This window comes from Thunnus maccoyii, chromosome 7 (genome assembly GCF_910596095.1).
Source record: "Thunnus maccoyii chromosome 7, fThuMac1.1, whole genome shotgun sequence".
Taxonomy (NCBI): domain Eukaryota; kingdom Metazoa; phylum Chordata; class Actinopteri; order Scombriformes; family Scombridae; genus Thunnus; species Thunnus maccoyii.
In genome coordinates this window covers 7902374-7918242 of record NC_056539.1, presented here as the reverse complement: position 1 = coordinate 7918242, position 15869 = coordinate 7902374, and the positions used below count along the sequence as shown (strand labels likewise).

Below are 15869 nucleotides of genomic sequence, written 5' to 3'. Positions count from 1 at the left end.
ATGCAGTCACTGTGTAGTGACATTTATGTAGACATCTTGCCCTTTGTTAGAGGATTTCAGACATTTTCTGATACGCAGTATGTTTACTGTTGGCCTTTCTTCTCTTGGTCAGGAGCCACGGGGGAAAGAGCTCAGGAAGCCACCGCTCCAGCAGCAGAGAGTGCTCCAGCTTGCCTCGGCACGAAGACCTCCACCCCAGCAACGACGGCTTTCTCAACGGCAACATGCCCACAGCGATCAACCTCAGTCCCACCCTGCATCCCAAGAACTACCAGCCGCAGATCTTCAACCACTCCACCTCGTGCAACATGGACATGGCCAGCAGCAACCTGCCTCATCTGCTCAGCCCCGGCGAGGCCAAGAGCAAGGGCGACTTCGACATGAACTTGGGGTCCAAGGTGTCCGACGGCCCCGGAGCCAAGTACCTCAAATCCAACTTCCGCTCGCAGCAGAACCGCCACTCTTTTGTGGAGGGGAAGACCAACACGCTTCAGTCAGGGGAGAAACACAGTCGACACAGCTACATGGAGTCTCACAGCTCCACGCCGTCCTCCTCTAAGTTCGCCTACTTGAACTTATCAAAGAGCTACGGCACGCTTAGTGATGCCAAGTCAGTGGGGAACTTGAATGATGTGCATCTTTATGCCGATGAGCCTACATCTCGTTATTTCCCCTCCAGCTGCCTTGACCTCACAGCTCCGAGCAGCCCAGCAGCCCGCCGAGTTGACAGACTGGGACCGGGCACAGCTGGCAGAGGAAGCATGCGCGCGGACAGAGAGAGCAACACGCTGGACTCGTCATACAGGCGCTCCTCCACCCGCCACAAGGCCTCAGAAGAGGCCCAGTCGCCAGATGCCCTGGACCCAGGAGAGAGTGGCATCGAAAGAAGTCACGCTCATTCTCTGTCCGCCCCGCATGACCCTATGTCTTATGGTCAGGGATACACCAGCCCCTTCTCCTCCCAGCAACGGCCGCACCGCCACTCCATGTATGTACGGAGGGACCACCAGAGGACACACGGAACGGACGAGGGGCTAGTGGTGGGGCAGGGCATGCCCACCAGAGCCAGCAGCCTGCAGCTCCTGTCTCCACAGCTGCAGCACCGCACACTGCCTCGCCACTCTGGGGGCTCCTCCAGAGAAGAAGACATGAGCAGGGTCAGTCATCAGCCCACATCAAACCTCTCCAACCTTAAGGAAAGCCTAAGCCCACAGGATCTAATCATATCAAATGCCTACACCAGGTTGTGTTGGATAACTCTGCCTCAGTCTCAGTCTCAGCAACCATGCAGCCAGGGTTTATTCTGGTGGCATCTGAAAATATCAGGATCTGTGTTTAGGTTTTTAGCCAGATCTTATTGGTCAGTTTCCCAGGTTTGTAGGAATGGCAGGATTAACATAGCTGCAGCAGCATCTTAATGGTTTAGAGTGTGGCTTTCTTGTAAGAATATACAGTAAATCATGTTACCTGTATGTTTATATATACTGTATATACACATATAGTATATATAGTGTGTGCCGGTGTGTATTTGCATGTGTGTGCTGCAATGCTGAGCTTACTTCATGCTTCATCATGTCTCCATTAACAGAGCGAACAGGCACCCACTGAGGTCACCCACAGCAGACCCCCAATAAGGGACTCCACAAGGGACAACACCGCATCTTTTCACACACAGCGGCAAAAAAGCGAGGTCCGACATTCTGCCTGCACCCACCATTCCCCACCCACATCCAGTCTTCCGAGAGTGTGGATGTGGGTGGATACTGCTGTCATGAACTGCTCTCTCTCTCTCTCTCTCTTTCTCTGTCTCTGCGCATCAGATGCCTCTTCATTTTCACTGTGTGCTTTGCTTCCCTCTAATGTGACTACTTATGATAGCACAGTCAAGCTTGTCATGGCAGCACATTTCAGTTTGACTCTGGAATACATTTATAGCCTCTACAGATGTTGTTGTTTTATTATAATGACCACTTCCTGATCAACAAGCCTCCCCTTTTTTTTCTGCCCTTTCAGAATAATAAAATAAAAATATCAGCTCAGATAGTGAAACATGCAAAGCAGGTGGCCTTCTGAGTGTGATTAGTTCCTCTGTTGTGACTCAGGTTGGCTTATATCACGACCAGCAAACAGAAGATGGGGGCTCTTCCAAAGAGAACCGCAACATCTACAGTGAATCCATGCCTAGGAGGGTGGGCAGCTTCTACAGAGGTTGGTTTAGTCACACTGATATCTCTAGCTATGCCTCTCTTTCTTTCGCTGCACCGTCGAGATCAAGACGTCAGTTCAGATTTAAGCATCACTTGACTGCAGTTTACTGCAGCTGAGAAAAGAATTTCTCACAAATTAGATATTTCCACTGATAAGGCCCTACTTAAAGCCACTGTGTGTACAATTTTAAAGTGATTATAGGATCTTTAAAATACTATATATTCAGAGCCATATTAGATTTTTTGAGCCTTGTACCAATAGTGATATTTGAGAGTTTTTTGGTTACAATCACAGTCTTGTCTGATAATTATTGATAATACAGTGTGCTTTGAAATAGTTTTGAGCTACTGGGTATAGCCTGCTAAATGTGATGCAGCTGTGCAGAATCTGAATTTGTTGATTTTTCTCGGTGCATCAAGAGGTGAATGAACTTACAGTATTTGTTGTATTTGTTTGAACAGTCCCTTCTCCCCGGCCAGACAACTCCTTCCATGATAGCAGGGGTCAGAGCCGTGGCTCTGGCCTGGCAGGGGACGGCAGCAATTTGACGAACCACTCCAAACGCCAGCCAGCCTTCGACCCCTGGTAATTATCTCCAATGATCACAAAAGAACATCATCTTAAACCAGAGTTACATTGACAACAACACTAATCTGCTCATTGCCCATAGCTCTGTGAAACAATTTACTGTCAGATTAAATTTCAAACTGCTCACATGACAAGGCTGCTTTAACACAAATTGTCAGGTCTGATTGTGGGTTGAAGAATATTATACAGTTAGTCAGGACAACATGCTCATTGCTCTCTGTTTTACTGCAAGGACCGGCCCAGACACTGTAGTCTTGAACCCCTCTGAGCCATCCAAAGAAAAGGAAAAGCAGGGATTCTTCAGAGCAATAAAGAAGAAAAAGAAAAAATCTCAAATGGTGAGTTGTATGTCAAATACTTTTACTCTACGATTCAAACATTATTGAGCCATGTCTGGATGCAGAATTTCATGCATATGTACTGTCTGTCTACATATCTCTTCATCTGCTTTTCAAATGTTTAATGCTCTTAATAGCAACTTTACTGAGAGATAAAATCACTTCTTGTTGTTGTCATGTGCGTCATGTTTCCCTGTGCCACCAGTCATGTGCCTCTATATTACAGATGGAAGTCCCTGATGGAAGGCCTCCTGTCATCAAGAAATGTCTTTTCCCTCTGTTTAGCCCAAAGAATAACATAAAGTATAGCTCCTCTGTGAGAGTCCTCCCTGTAGTGTCCTCTCCCATGGTACATGCTGTTTTACACTATCCTACTCACCTCCTAACTCCATGCTTCATATCTAACATTGCATGCATTAACACCAATAATCAACCCTGCATAATTGTTTTGCTTTAAGTTCTTTTTCAGTTGTTTTCTTTTTAAATTTCATAAACATGTTTTGAGAAATATGGTTCATTCATGTAATAATGAATTGCCAACATAAACCAGCTAGATCCATCTTCTCAAGTACATTAGTACAACTCTTGCCCAAAAGGCAATGACGTGCCTATGAATATTTAAATAACAGATTAAATAATAGATTTATTGCAACCGGCTTTTACTCTTTGAATTTTTTTATGTAATGAAAAGCAGGGCTGTTCAGGAATTTTTCTTCCAATCACAAGTATGGATCTGGCTGGTCATTTTTGTTTTCACTTTGTCGGTCCGTCTGATTCTGATCAGTCACCACTGATTTCAGCTGCAGCTCTAACAGCATGTCTCTGGTTATGAGCTGAGGATGAATGAGAGCGCTCAGGCTTAAGTTAAGCACATAAGTTTTAAGGAGTCTGTTGTCTGTGTGTCTGGTTACACTTACACAGAGCTTTGCTGCTTATCAAGATTCAAGAGCTTTCTTTGTCACATGCACAGCAATACAGCCGCACAAACATTGAAGGCAGTGAAATTTGGCTTCTTTAAGCTCAAGTTCCAGTTAGAGTGTGAAATAAATATTTACAATTATTAAAAAAAGGAGAGAAAGAAAAGAAAGAGAAGACAAAGATAAGAGAGAGATTAAATAAAAACAAAACTAGGTCAAAATATAGTATATGGCTGGATCGTGTATGAAATGCTAGAGGGCTTTTAATTTGAAACGACAGATACAGGAAGTGGTGACACATGGTGACCAAGCCCCCAGGAAGTGCGCCGGGCTTTGCTCCAAGTAGGTCTATCTACAGACTCACAGTATCTACACAACACACCCACTTTACTACATGACACACCCACTTGGTTAGGTTTAGGCATGAGGAGATGGATGGTTAGGGTTAGGGGTCAGGGTTGTATGTCTTGTAACATGCTCTTAGAGTAACACCATACACTGTAAAAAGCCACCGTGACGCCACCCATTGGTTTGTTGACTCCCGTTTTGAAGCCTTGAGTTCGGCATGTTGGCCATCGCCATTTTGGATTTTTGGAGCCAGAAGTGACCATATTTGGGCAAGAGAGTGGAGCTGACCCTAATGCTAGCTGCTAGCTTGGTTAGCACAGTGCATTTACAGTCTATGGTTATCTGTGAAAATGCTAATGCTAATTTTCACTAGCAAAAACAGGCTTTAAACCATTGAAACAAAATGTATTTACCAGAAAAACTACCTAACTAACGTTTTTGCTGTGGTAGCGACTTGGCAGTCACAATGTAGCTATGCCCTAAAGCATACCCTGCTTTATTGTGTATTTCACACTAAATGGGATCATAATTTCCAAAATGAACATCATTGCATAATAAAGAAGACTTGAAACTATCAATTGAGACCATAAACTTATTAGGAAACTGTTTACTGAGGCAATAAATCAAGTGAGAAGTAGGGTCATTTTCTCATAGACTTCTATACAATCAGACTTCTTTTTGGAGCCAGCAGAGTTGCCCCCTGTTGGCCATTAGATAGAATGCAGGTTTAAGTCACTTCCGCATTGGCTTCACTTTTCAGACCTGGAGCTACTTGCTTGGGTAACAACATCAGGCGGGATATGTAGTGTAGTAAAGTGGATGTGTCATGTAGTGAAGCGAGTGTGTCGTGTAGGTCTGCAAGACTGCAGATAGACCTTTCTCCTTTGACTCCCACCCACATTCTGCAAAGACCCGCTCCTACTCTGCCTCTGATTGGCTCTGACCCTGATATTCTTAACATAACCCGAACCAATCTCACTCCTCATGCCTAAACCTAACCAACATAACCAACAATGGAAACGGGTATTAGTCAATCAGAGGCAGAGTGGGGGGATCTTCACAGAATGCAGGTGAGAAATAATAATAAGGTGCTTTGACTGAAGCCGATTTGAAATAGGGCCTTTTGTTAATTGTTAGATTTCATCTGTAAGACCAACATTTATCTTCCAAAAGGAATTATATCATATATAAAAATGCTACAGAGACATTAGAGCCAGCGGTAAATTACCAAAGAGCAGCACAGATCAGTTCATCAGATTATACTCTCCCCGGTATGACGACTTGTTGACCGGCCGATCAGGAGTCGGGCTGCTAGCAGCTGAGATGACCAGCTGGTCACAACCGGCCAGCAGCTCCTCACATATCCGAAAACATTGGAGCAAATTTCCAAATAGGCGTTATTTGAAATAACCACATATTGGAAATCTAAGTGTTTACTGTCTCGCCTGAAAAAATATTAAAACTTAATATGCCTATATATATATATATATATATATATATATATATATATATATATACACCTGTATACACATTATATTTCACATTGGTGTGCTGGGGGGGTGATTAAGTGTGTAGGAGAGGAAGAGAGAGACTGTGTGTGTGTGTGTGTGTGTGTGTGTGTGTGTGTTTGTGTGTGTGTGTGTGTGTGTGTGTGTGTGTGTGTGTGTGTGTGTGTGTTTGTGTGTGTGTGTGTGTGTGTGTGTGTGTGTGTGTGTGTGTGTGTGTGTGTGTGTGTGTGTGTGTGTGTATCATGGAAGCATTTGATCAATTTCTATCTAGGTTCATTTTTTAGATCATTTTATCTTGATTATAGAACAGAGATCTAGAAGGAGGGGGTACCAACTGACAAAATAGTTGCTAAATATAAAAGCAGACACATTTTGACATGTGAAACTGACTGCCATCTCAGTGGCAGCAATGGTTCAGCATGAAACAGGTGTTTGAGACTCTTTCTTCCCTTCACATTTCTATTTATATGCGGCAGTTTGTTCAGATTCTGAGAGGAGGGTTACTGCTGATGACAGAGCACAAATAAACGCAATCTGGCCAGGAGGAATCAGGCAGTTGGGGATGGAGGGGGGTAATGTGTATATTGCAGGCTTCAGATTTCTCATGGACTGGATAAGTGGCAAATATCACACAAAGAGCTTCATTTATCAATAAACAAGAGGAGTTGTCTCTCCTCTTCCTCAGATCAACAAATCCAGAGTTTCCAGCTTTTAATTTTTATTAGACTCCACTGCACTCAAGACCAAATATTGCAAAGACCTGTCACCAGACTCATGGCAATGGTAGGTCCACACATGTAAGGACAACTACAAACATACAAAATGTGCACAAGAAACACACATTTTTATAAGATATAGGATCTGTATGCTGTAACCTTCACTGTAATGAAGTGGCTGTGGCTGAAATGTCACACTTATTTCACCTAAAAACACAATTTGTAAGCACATTTCTTGTTCTTTAGTTTGTGTGGACCTACCTTGATCATAAGTGTGAGGTTGTATATTTGAACTGATTGATTTGAGTGATATCTACATGCACGATGTGACAGGTTCCTAGTGATGGGGTGGATACAGTCATCCAGAAGTCCTCCAGGTCCTCGGGTCATCAGAGCAGCCGCCACAGGACTCGTGACAAGAGCAGAGACCGGGACCAAGAGCGAGACCGAGACAGGGACAAGGACTGGCCACCTGAGAAACTGTCTGATTCACACTCGCCGGTTAGTCTCAAAGAAGAAATGAAAGTGTTTTCTGTTTTTATTTTGAAAGATTTGGTTTAAATATGTTGATCTTCTGTCATGTGACTTGTCCTTTTTTAGAGTCAGCCACTGAAGTCTTTGCGCAAGCTCCTGCACCTTTCTTCCTCATCCTCCAACCAGACCACACCCTCTGATATGCGCTACCAACCGCTACCTAATCCAGCCTCTGCTCAAGGTGGTTTCACCGAAAGCAGGGGTCACTCAGGGGTCAGTACGCCCCAGCTGAAGAGCCGACAGACAGGCTACCCACTACCCACACAGCTGGAGTCCGGCTGGCACACGTCCGCCTTGGGCCGCCCTGAAGGAAACCCCTACCCGGAGCAAATGAGCATCAAGGGGGGCCAGAATGGGCACGGCTTCGGACGCCCCTCCAGGTCTCGTATGCCAAACCTCAACGACCTGAAAGAGACGGCTCTGTGATCTCTAATCTAAAGTTCTCAGATCCACCTCAGACTCCTCTGTTTCCCCCTCTGTTGCTCCCACATCCCCCCCTTGCGTAACAGTACACCTGCTGAACACACACACACACACACACACACACACGAAAACACAAGATACCAAACCTTCAGTTTAAACACTGCTTGCAAACAGGCCAAAAGCCTTTTTATGTCTTAATGTTTTTTTAAAGCTTCCATGTTTGATAGACTTTATATTATTACTTCTGTAATTCTGATTATAATTTGTATCATAAAGTAAATACATTACAAATTAAATATATATAAATGGATAGATAAAGTGTAGATTTTAAGTGTAAGTATTTTTGTTTCTATTCAATATAGAAATATAGTACATTTTACTGCGTAGTATTTCCTTAAGACTATCTAAGGCATTCTAAACAAATAAAGTTTTATCAGTTGTTACAATAGAGATTGGTACAGTAATGTCAGTAATGTGTGTTCATCTCACTCGGGATTGTAACTCTTCGTCCAAACTGTCCTGCTTTTGGATGTGCTCTGTCATACTGGTCACAGGAGCTCAAAATGTCAAAGCAGTCTTGTTCTTGAACATATAGCTGTTGGCACTGACAATCTATAAAGCTTAGATTTGATTGTTTTGTTTGTTTGTTTGTTTGTTTTAGGATATCTAGGTTTTTATGTCTTTTTGAAATGCAGCCATTTTAGACACTATGGTGCCATAAACTGACAGAAATCCTAACCTACATCGCCCTCTGTAGGACATAACGAAGCACTGCATTTACTCTCTCTGACTGAGAGCAGCATATTAACAGTTAGGCACTGACTTGTCATGCATCAGTTTCATATATATATATAAAATTATTAAAACTATGGTCACACCTCAATCACGTCCAATAGAACAAACATAATAACACTATAACAGAATATACAGAAGGTATTTTTTGTAGTATTGTAATCTAAAATTAATTTCTTTAAACGCTGAAATGTTTATGTATGTACGAGTGTTATGAAGCACCCTTTTTGGTGAATCATACGGTAGTAAAACCTTGATAGGTTGCACTGTTTTGAGCAAACTTCAAGGATCCAGTTTATGGCAAAGGACATCTGAAATGGAAGGATGTGACTCTCTCTGATAACTTCCCTCACTACCAGGAGACAGGAAGTCTTTTTGTTGCTCATTTCCTACATAAGGATTTCACAAAAGCTACTTCTAAGTGGCTCTACTTGTTTAATACAGTTAAAGGAATGCACAAATACATCCAAAATATTATATACAGTTTAACTGCTGTAAAAATTTGATTTATAAAACATGAAATGCAAGTTGTTGTTTTTTTTTCCTAATCATTGTTACACACCAATTTTTACAGCAGTTAGAGGATTTCAAAAGCCATTCTGGGTGTACTAGTTCATTTTTAACTGATTTCACACATCGAGCCACTTGGGACGAGCGTTAAAGAAATCTCAAACCACAGTGGGATCAGATGCTCCGCACTGTAACATCGTTTTCTGTCTGAGATAAAGTGCCATGAAAGTAGCTCGGCAGAAAAATAAAACTTAAACTTTTTAACGTTGCACTTTGAAGAGACTGTGTGTTTTCAGCAATATTGCTCTGACTCTGTAAATTCTTCCTCACTTCATGTTCATCATGTGCACAGTGTGTGGAGACTTGACGCTCCCACAGTAAACACACTGAGTCCAAACATGACCGTATCGTATTGTGTGTGGTGCATCTGTGAGGACCGTGCACACTCTGTACTCGACACAGTACGTTTCTCTCTTTGGATTAATGTTTTGCTGAAGGAACACCGTGTATTATATTAATACTGATGTGTGACTACTTGTTTGGTAATATTTATAACAGAAGATGTTTATCTCAACTGTTTAAATGAAATCAAGTATTAAGTTTGTGCTTTTATTACAGACACAAATTAGTAGCATAGTCAGTGTTTTATCTGCTTTTTTTTTCCAACAGAGCATTTACATGAGAACATAAACCCACAAATGAATGCTTAACAATTTTAGAATATTCATGTTTACATATGTAACAGTAAATCTCAAATAAAAACAAACTCGTTTGATTTGACACTGAGCTTGTACAATCTTCTTTTTCTTTTTGCAAAACAGTGTTTGACTCTAATTCAAAGACTTTTATGAATGAGTAACCACATCTTTATTTCTCTCTTGTAGCTTCATGAAGAACACAGACCTCCAAAAATGCCTTTTCAACTGGAATGTGTTGTGTGGATATTTAAATATTAAAACAATTAATTTATACAGATTTTAAGACAGACAAAACAATGCATCAAAGGACACCAAACATGTCCACCTGCCCAGACTTAGTTTGCTTCGAGCCTCGCCAAAGAAAGACAGACATGTTAAAAACATGAAGGTCATTACAAGGTAACACGATAGATCTTCCAGATGCTGGACCAGTGTCCCCCTTTTGGCAAGCGGCAGGCTGGCAGGGGAAGGGAAAGCAGGCTGAGTGCACTTCAAGAACACTTGTTCATGCACATCAGCAGCTCCATCCTCATGGCGATGCGGGTGTGCCAGCCCAGCGGCAGCAGGCGGATGTAACGGGCCACAATAGGTGGGCGCAGCAGGTTCTGCACCGTGGAGGAGCGGTCAGAGTTCCCATAGAAGACCTGAAGAATGGAAAGCATGTAAAGATTTACGGGTCATTATATCACGCCTGTCTCTACACATTCATTATTCAGGGTCATGAATCAGGAAAAACTGGGCCACTTCACTGACTTTATGATTCTTCTCCACTTTTGCTGATCTTGCATTTATCAATGTCCCCTAAATGTCACTTAGTGGCTGCTGATCAACAAAAGTTACAAAGTCTCATTTTAAACTAAAATAAACTGAGACAACTTTTTTTTTTTATATTTGGATTCCACATTATGTTTGGTATAGATTTTTAAACACTGCTATGATATTCCAGTATATATACAAACTGATGAGGACCATTTGAAAGTAAAACAGAAGTGAAAACTAAAGTCCTCACATCAAAAATGCTATGCTAATCCCTGTTGTGTCGCCTTTTTCTGAGAGATTATTCAGTAGAATGCAGTCAAACAAAATATATCTTCATAAAAGTGACATCTGAACACATAGCGTGGAATTTTCATCGGTGCTGGAACCTTTCAGTCAGCATAAACAACATGAATCTGATGCAGAAGGAGACAAGCTTAACGTATTGCTATCAAGGAGAAAATGACATAAGATTAACAGTTATAGTGATAACAAGCTTTACAGGATCTGTTCAACATGCTGATATCACTGTATTGACTTCCTCAAAGATCCCATCTATAGTTTTGATTAGTGGATCAGAAAATATCAGCCCAGACAATTTATCATGTTTTAGTTCTATTGCTGATCATTTTCTTCAGCAATCCATTAACTGTTTGGTTAGTAAAACATCAGAAAATAGTGAGAACTGCCCATCATAATAATCCAGAGCCCAAAATTATTCACTTTACTGTAATTAAGACATCAAAAAGCAGCAAATCATTTTATTCTATTATCTAGTAAAGCCTTATTTGATTCGTCTACTTGAGTAGTAGTTTGACTACTTTGACTCTACTTGATTACTTGATTACCACAATAACCAACTGCTAACAAGGCACCACAAGAGAGGAAATAATGAAGACTAAATTTTGCAACACTTTTAAAGACTTTTAATCAGAATTGGGGACTTTAATCTGACCTTTGTACCTTTCTTGTATAATACTTGGTTGTTTTATCCTCTTCAGGCCTCTGAAAATTACATGTACAATATAAAAGTCTGAGAAGGGAAAATGTTTTGTTTGACATCCACCTGATGACAAAAGGTCACAAGAAAAGATCCTCTTGATTGAACCATTGATTCAAAATACATTGATGATTAGTTTTCCCCTCACCTTACCAGCAATACACTGTTAATAGGCTACGATTGATATAAATGGGAGGTATATAAGTCGACAAAAGCAACAGACAACACGGATAAATGCTCCATTAAACCTCAGTGATGTATAGGCAGTGTGTTTGGCTTTGAATATCTATGACTATCTGGACAAAAGCAGCTATTGTGAGGCTGCTCATTATTGTATTTCCTTAATGAAACAGCCTGACAAAGTCTGTATGTGCAGTTCTCCTGGTTACTTCTTTCACATACAAACTGGTGTCTTCCAGAGAATGTGTAATTTTATGATATTTATCATTGGGTCACTACTACTGTATGTATTTTTTAAAGATATTTAAGGTTCAGTGGAAGGTCGGTGTGTAAGTTTCCTTTAATAAGCTAACTGACGTTCTCCGTCAATTAGTTGATCAGAAAATTAATCTGCAACTCTTCTACTAACAGATCATTTTTCATGCAAAAATAACAAACATTTTATTTTTTATGTTAAGATTTGCTGCTTTTTGTCATCCTAAATTACAATAGTGAATAATTTTGGGCTCTGGGTGATTGTGATGGCCAGCTCTCTTGCCTTGATTTGATCAGGACTTGTATTTATCAAACTGCTGGCATTTTACACACCAAACAGTTAATGGATTGTTCAAGAAAAAATTGAGCGATCCAATTTGAGCAAATTTAAAGCATGTTTGAATTTGTGAAGTTCACACAATTCAAAATTCACACTCAGTTTCCCCACACTGCTGATTAGTATTAGTACTTACCCTGTTGTTGCCTGTCTGGTCTTTGTAATAGACCCAGTTGAGGGTTTCCACGGTGCGGTATTGGATGCTGTATTTAGTAATCCACTCATCAGCATCGCAGCGACCCTGTGTGAGGATGCCAGACACCACTCCCACCTCCTTTAGGTCAATCTGGATCCACTGATACTGGTCATTGAACTTGGAAAGCCAAGCACACCTAACAAAAACAAAAATACAGTTAAAATACACAATTGTTTTCGTATATTTACAATGGTCATAAGAAGAAGAAAAGTGGGTTGTCATGACTTACCCAAAGCCTTGGTTGTTAAGACGAGCCTTGTTGGGGATCCAGGAGATGTACCAGCCAGTGTATTGTTCCTGATTGGAGCAGCTGATCTGGTCTGATGACACAGATCCAGATTCGAACCCCAGGGCTTTGTGGTAGGGGCACTCTGTGGAGGAAACAATTTCAAATGGTTCATTAACTCTCTGTGGATATCAAGACATGGCTGAGCTGTTTGTAATGCATGACAGACTTGATTTGACCAATTTGGAAGATAGAGTAAAAAAGATAAAAGTAAAAATCTGTCACTTTTACTCACAAACTTAAGAATAACTTTTTTTTTTACTTAGAGATGTTGTTACATTTTAGAGCGCTCCAGAGATCTCTTAATTTGGGATTAATTTGGTTAAGAGCAGAACACACCTGTTTTCTGTCTGATTGTACAAAATATAATTGTTCATGATGAATAATACATTATCTGAAGCAGTATAATTTAAAACAGAGTTGTTTTTACCTGATATATTCACTCCTTTAGGCTGGTACACCACTTTTTCTTTTTTACTTTATATTTTTTCAAAACAAATTAAATTCTCCTTATTATATGATTTCTTTGATGTACCTCATCGATCAATAGCAGAATGTCTGGCAGCTGAATTTTGTTTCCATTTCAGCCGATTTTCTATGTTATTTTTTACATACTTATACATAACAAGTATCTTAGATTGATGTTAATATCATGTTAATTACTCCTGAGATTTAAAGATTTCATATAAATAAAATTAATTTAAAAATGTATAATTGTATATGTTCTTGCAGAATAAAATACCACTGAGTAAACTGTAAAGATTTTTTTCAAAGATTGTACAATATCTGTCCATATCTCTGATTGGCTTTTCCTTCTCTGAGCATATATGTGATCACTTGAGAGATTCTCTTAGAAGTTACTTTTAGGAGGAGGAAGTCACTTGATGATGCGTCTTATTTGTCACACTCAGTGATTAACTGAGTTTCTTAGAAGTTTCGAACGTTTGCGTGATAAGGCAGAGGAAGATGATCGGGACAGCATCTGATGTGTGCTTCCTTGCCCAGTATCAAGCTATTAGACGAAGGGCAAGCCCTATTTTAGGCTCCCTAATCTGCTCATCACATTCCTGCACAGGTAATGAGATTATCTAACAGCATTTGCTGTTCACCATTCCACTTCTCTTCCTCACAGTTTCTTAACTCCAAACTGTCATTATCTCAATAAAAGTTTCAAGTTCAGACCCCAGTAAGAGGATCTCAAGATCACTGTGGATGGCGATGTTAAAGCCCCGCAGAGATGAAGAAACAGAGCCAAGACCAGGCTGAGTGCATTTGAGGACACTCATTTGGATCACACAGCTACCATCGGCTATGTGATCCATCACACCGTTTGCAACTCTCTGTGTGTCCACAGACACCCAAAAACTCCACAGGAGAGCTTTCTGCCATACATTAATATTCAGGTGTGTAATATTCCCCAACATGTCATCGTCCCTCACATAATACAATTATGAAAAGGACTATGTGTATCCCATTTATCACTTTTTAATAACATACTGGCCTGGTACAGAAGAGCTTGCATGACTTTCAAAGCAGATAAAGGACGTCCAACATCCCTGTGAGTGGGACAAACAGAGGACTACAAGTCTATCCAGGTCAGCAGACCTCACCTGGCATGCAGTTCAGTGGTTGACTCTGAGGTGGTGGCGGTGGCAGAAGTGAGGTTGGGGCGACAGGCGAGATGACGGTGGGGATGCGTGTAGGTGATTCAGCAGATTCACAGTCACAGGTGCAGGCTTTGACATTTGACGTCCATGTCTCGATGACCTGCTGGTCCTCCTCCTGCAGCTCCTCCTCCTGGACAGCCTCCTCCTCCTGAAGGACAAACAGGGAAGGATTTAATCCAGAGTTTGCTCTCAGAGTCAATTAAAATCACGTTTCAGACTTTTTTTTAGGTGGTTTACTAATGGACTCTTACCTCCTGTGTGTGGACAGTAGTCAGGGCTATACCACATCAATAGGAATGCATGGAATATAAAAGTAGATATTTAAATAATATGTGTAAACTAAAACCAAATTTGACAGAACAAAAAGAGAAAATAAGGAACAAAATCAGTACAATTTTGTTAAATATATGTGTATAAATTGCTGTATGCGTCCAGAAGAAACTGGTTTTGAGAAAAAAATGGAATAATATAGAAAAAATTGACTGTATTGACAATAACAAACACATAACTGCTCATTTGCTACTGTCACTATAATGAAATATAGTTATTTCTATATTTAAGTTCAGAAAAAAAGTAACTTTCTCTATCTTGCACAAAAAGACTAAGGTAAGTTATACAGAGATTCCTCATTTCTTCCATTCAGGCAGAGAGTATAATGATTTGATAATATCCCTCACACTGGTGCCTTACACTAGTGACTTACCCTGAGATAGAAGCAGGAGGAAGAGCACAGCAGCTCGAGCAGTGACCTCCATCGTCTTCTTCAGCTGTGCTGGAATGCAATGTGTGTGATATACAACGCTAGTGGATAGGATTACTGTAATCCACAGGCGTGCAGTGGCTTTATCTAATACTCGTTATTGGTCCTTAGACACCTCCCTTTGCTTCATCTATTGTACTGCACCTGTGCTGAATACATCATCATCTCCTCATGAGTCAAGTGTCATGGTGGCAGCGATGTCTATCAGGATTACAGCCCTCATGAATACATGGATGTTAGACAAGATCTATGCCAGGGGTTGGAAAGTTGGAAGGGGTTGGAAAATACATTCTTTGGTTGAAAGAGTTGCATGCAATATTTTGTTTTGAGGGGTCACATGCAAAAGAAGTTGAGGATCCAAGACCTATGCAAAGGCTTGTGTTAATATTTTGAAATGTTAAAACCTAATGCAACATTCACAACTATAATATAATATAATATAATATAATATAATATAATATAATATAATATAATATAATATAATATAAAAGTAGAGTATCCTGGGGGTTTAAGGTGCTGACCATGATCTGCAACATCTCCGGCTCAAATCCTGCTTTATGCAAGTCATTATTGTATCTCTCTCTCCCCTCATGACCTGTCATTTGTCTACTATCAGTTCTCTAATAAAGGCATAAAAACACATGTCATGTCTTGTTGTATTTAAACTAAGGATTCTTTCACCTGTGTGAGCAGTGTGTCTTCAAGAGGTTGCAAAGGCTCCAAATGCTGCATGAGAAATGGGACGTCACTATGTGAAATCACTTACCCAAGCAAAGTAATTTGTTATTTGCACTTTGTCTGTGTCCAGTTGGCTGCAAGATCCCAAATGTAGTTTAAAGGGTCAGTTCACAT

General features: G+C 40.6%; 2 protein-coding genes across 4 annotated transcripts in view; one reads left to right on the top strand and one right to left on the bottom strand.

Moving 5' to 3' along the window:
- The window catches only part of LOC121900188 (cyclin-dependent kinase-like 5), a 39486-nt gene extending 31275 nt beyond the window's left edge, over positions 1–8211 (top strand). For 2 of the 3 annotated variants that reach the window (XM_042416249.1, XM_042416248.1), the window contains exons 12-19: positions 113–1157; positions 1589–1690; positions 2103–2208; positions 2670–2793; positions 3029–3134; positions 3361–3483; positions 6957–7124; positions 7224–8211. In XM_042416249.1, coding sequence (XP_042272183.1) covers positions 113–1157; positions 1589–1690; positions 2103–2208; positions 2670–2793; positions 3029–3134; positions 3361–3483; positions 6957–7124; positions 7224–7583 — 2134 coding nt within the window. In that variant the 3' untranslated portion in view covers positions 7584–8211. The remainder of the gene's footprint in view (positions 1–112; positions 1158–1588; positions 1691–2102; positions 2209–2669; positions 2794–3028; positions 3135–3360; positions 3484–6956; positions 7125–7223) is intronic. The other variant, XM_042416250.1, reaches the window with a different exon arrangement.
- A 1533-nt stretch (positions 8212–9744) lies between these two features.
- On the bottom strand, positions 9745–15418 carry LOC121900190 (retinoschisin-like). Its single transcript, XM_042416253.1, has 7 exons — positions 15162–15418; positions 14961–15029; positions 14509–14534; positions 14201–14405; positions 12534–12675; positions 12245–12440; positions 9745–10224 (listed from the first exon to the last, which is right to left on the bottom strand). Exons 2-7 carry the CDS (start codon positions 15010–15012, stop codon positions 10072–10074), a joined length of 774 nt encoding a protein of 257 aa, XP_042272187.1. The 5' UTR covers positions 15013–15029; positions 15162–15418; the 3' UTR covers positions 9745–10071.
- Between the last annotated feature and the right edge of the window lie 451 nt (positions 15419–15869).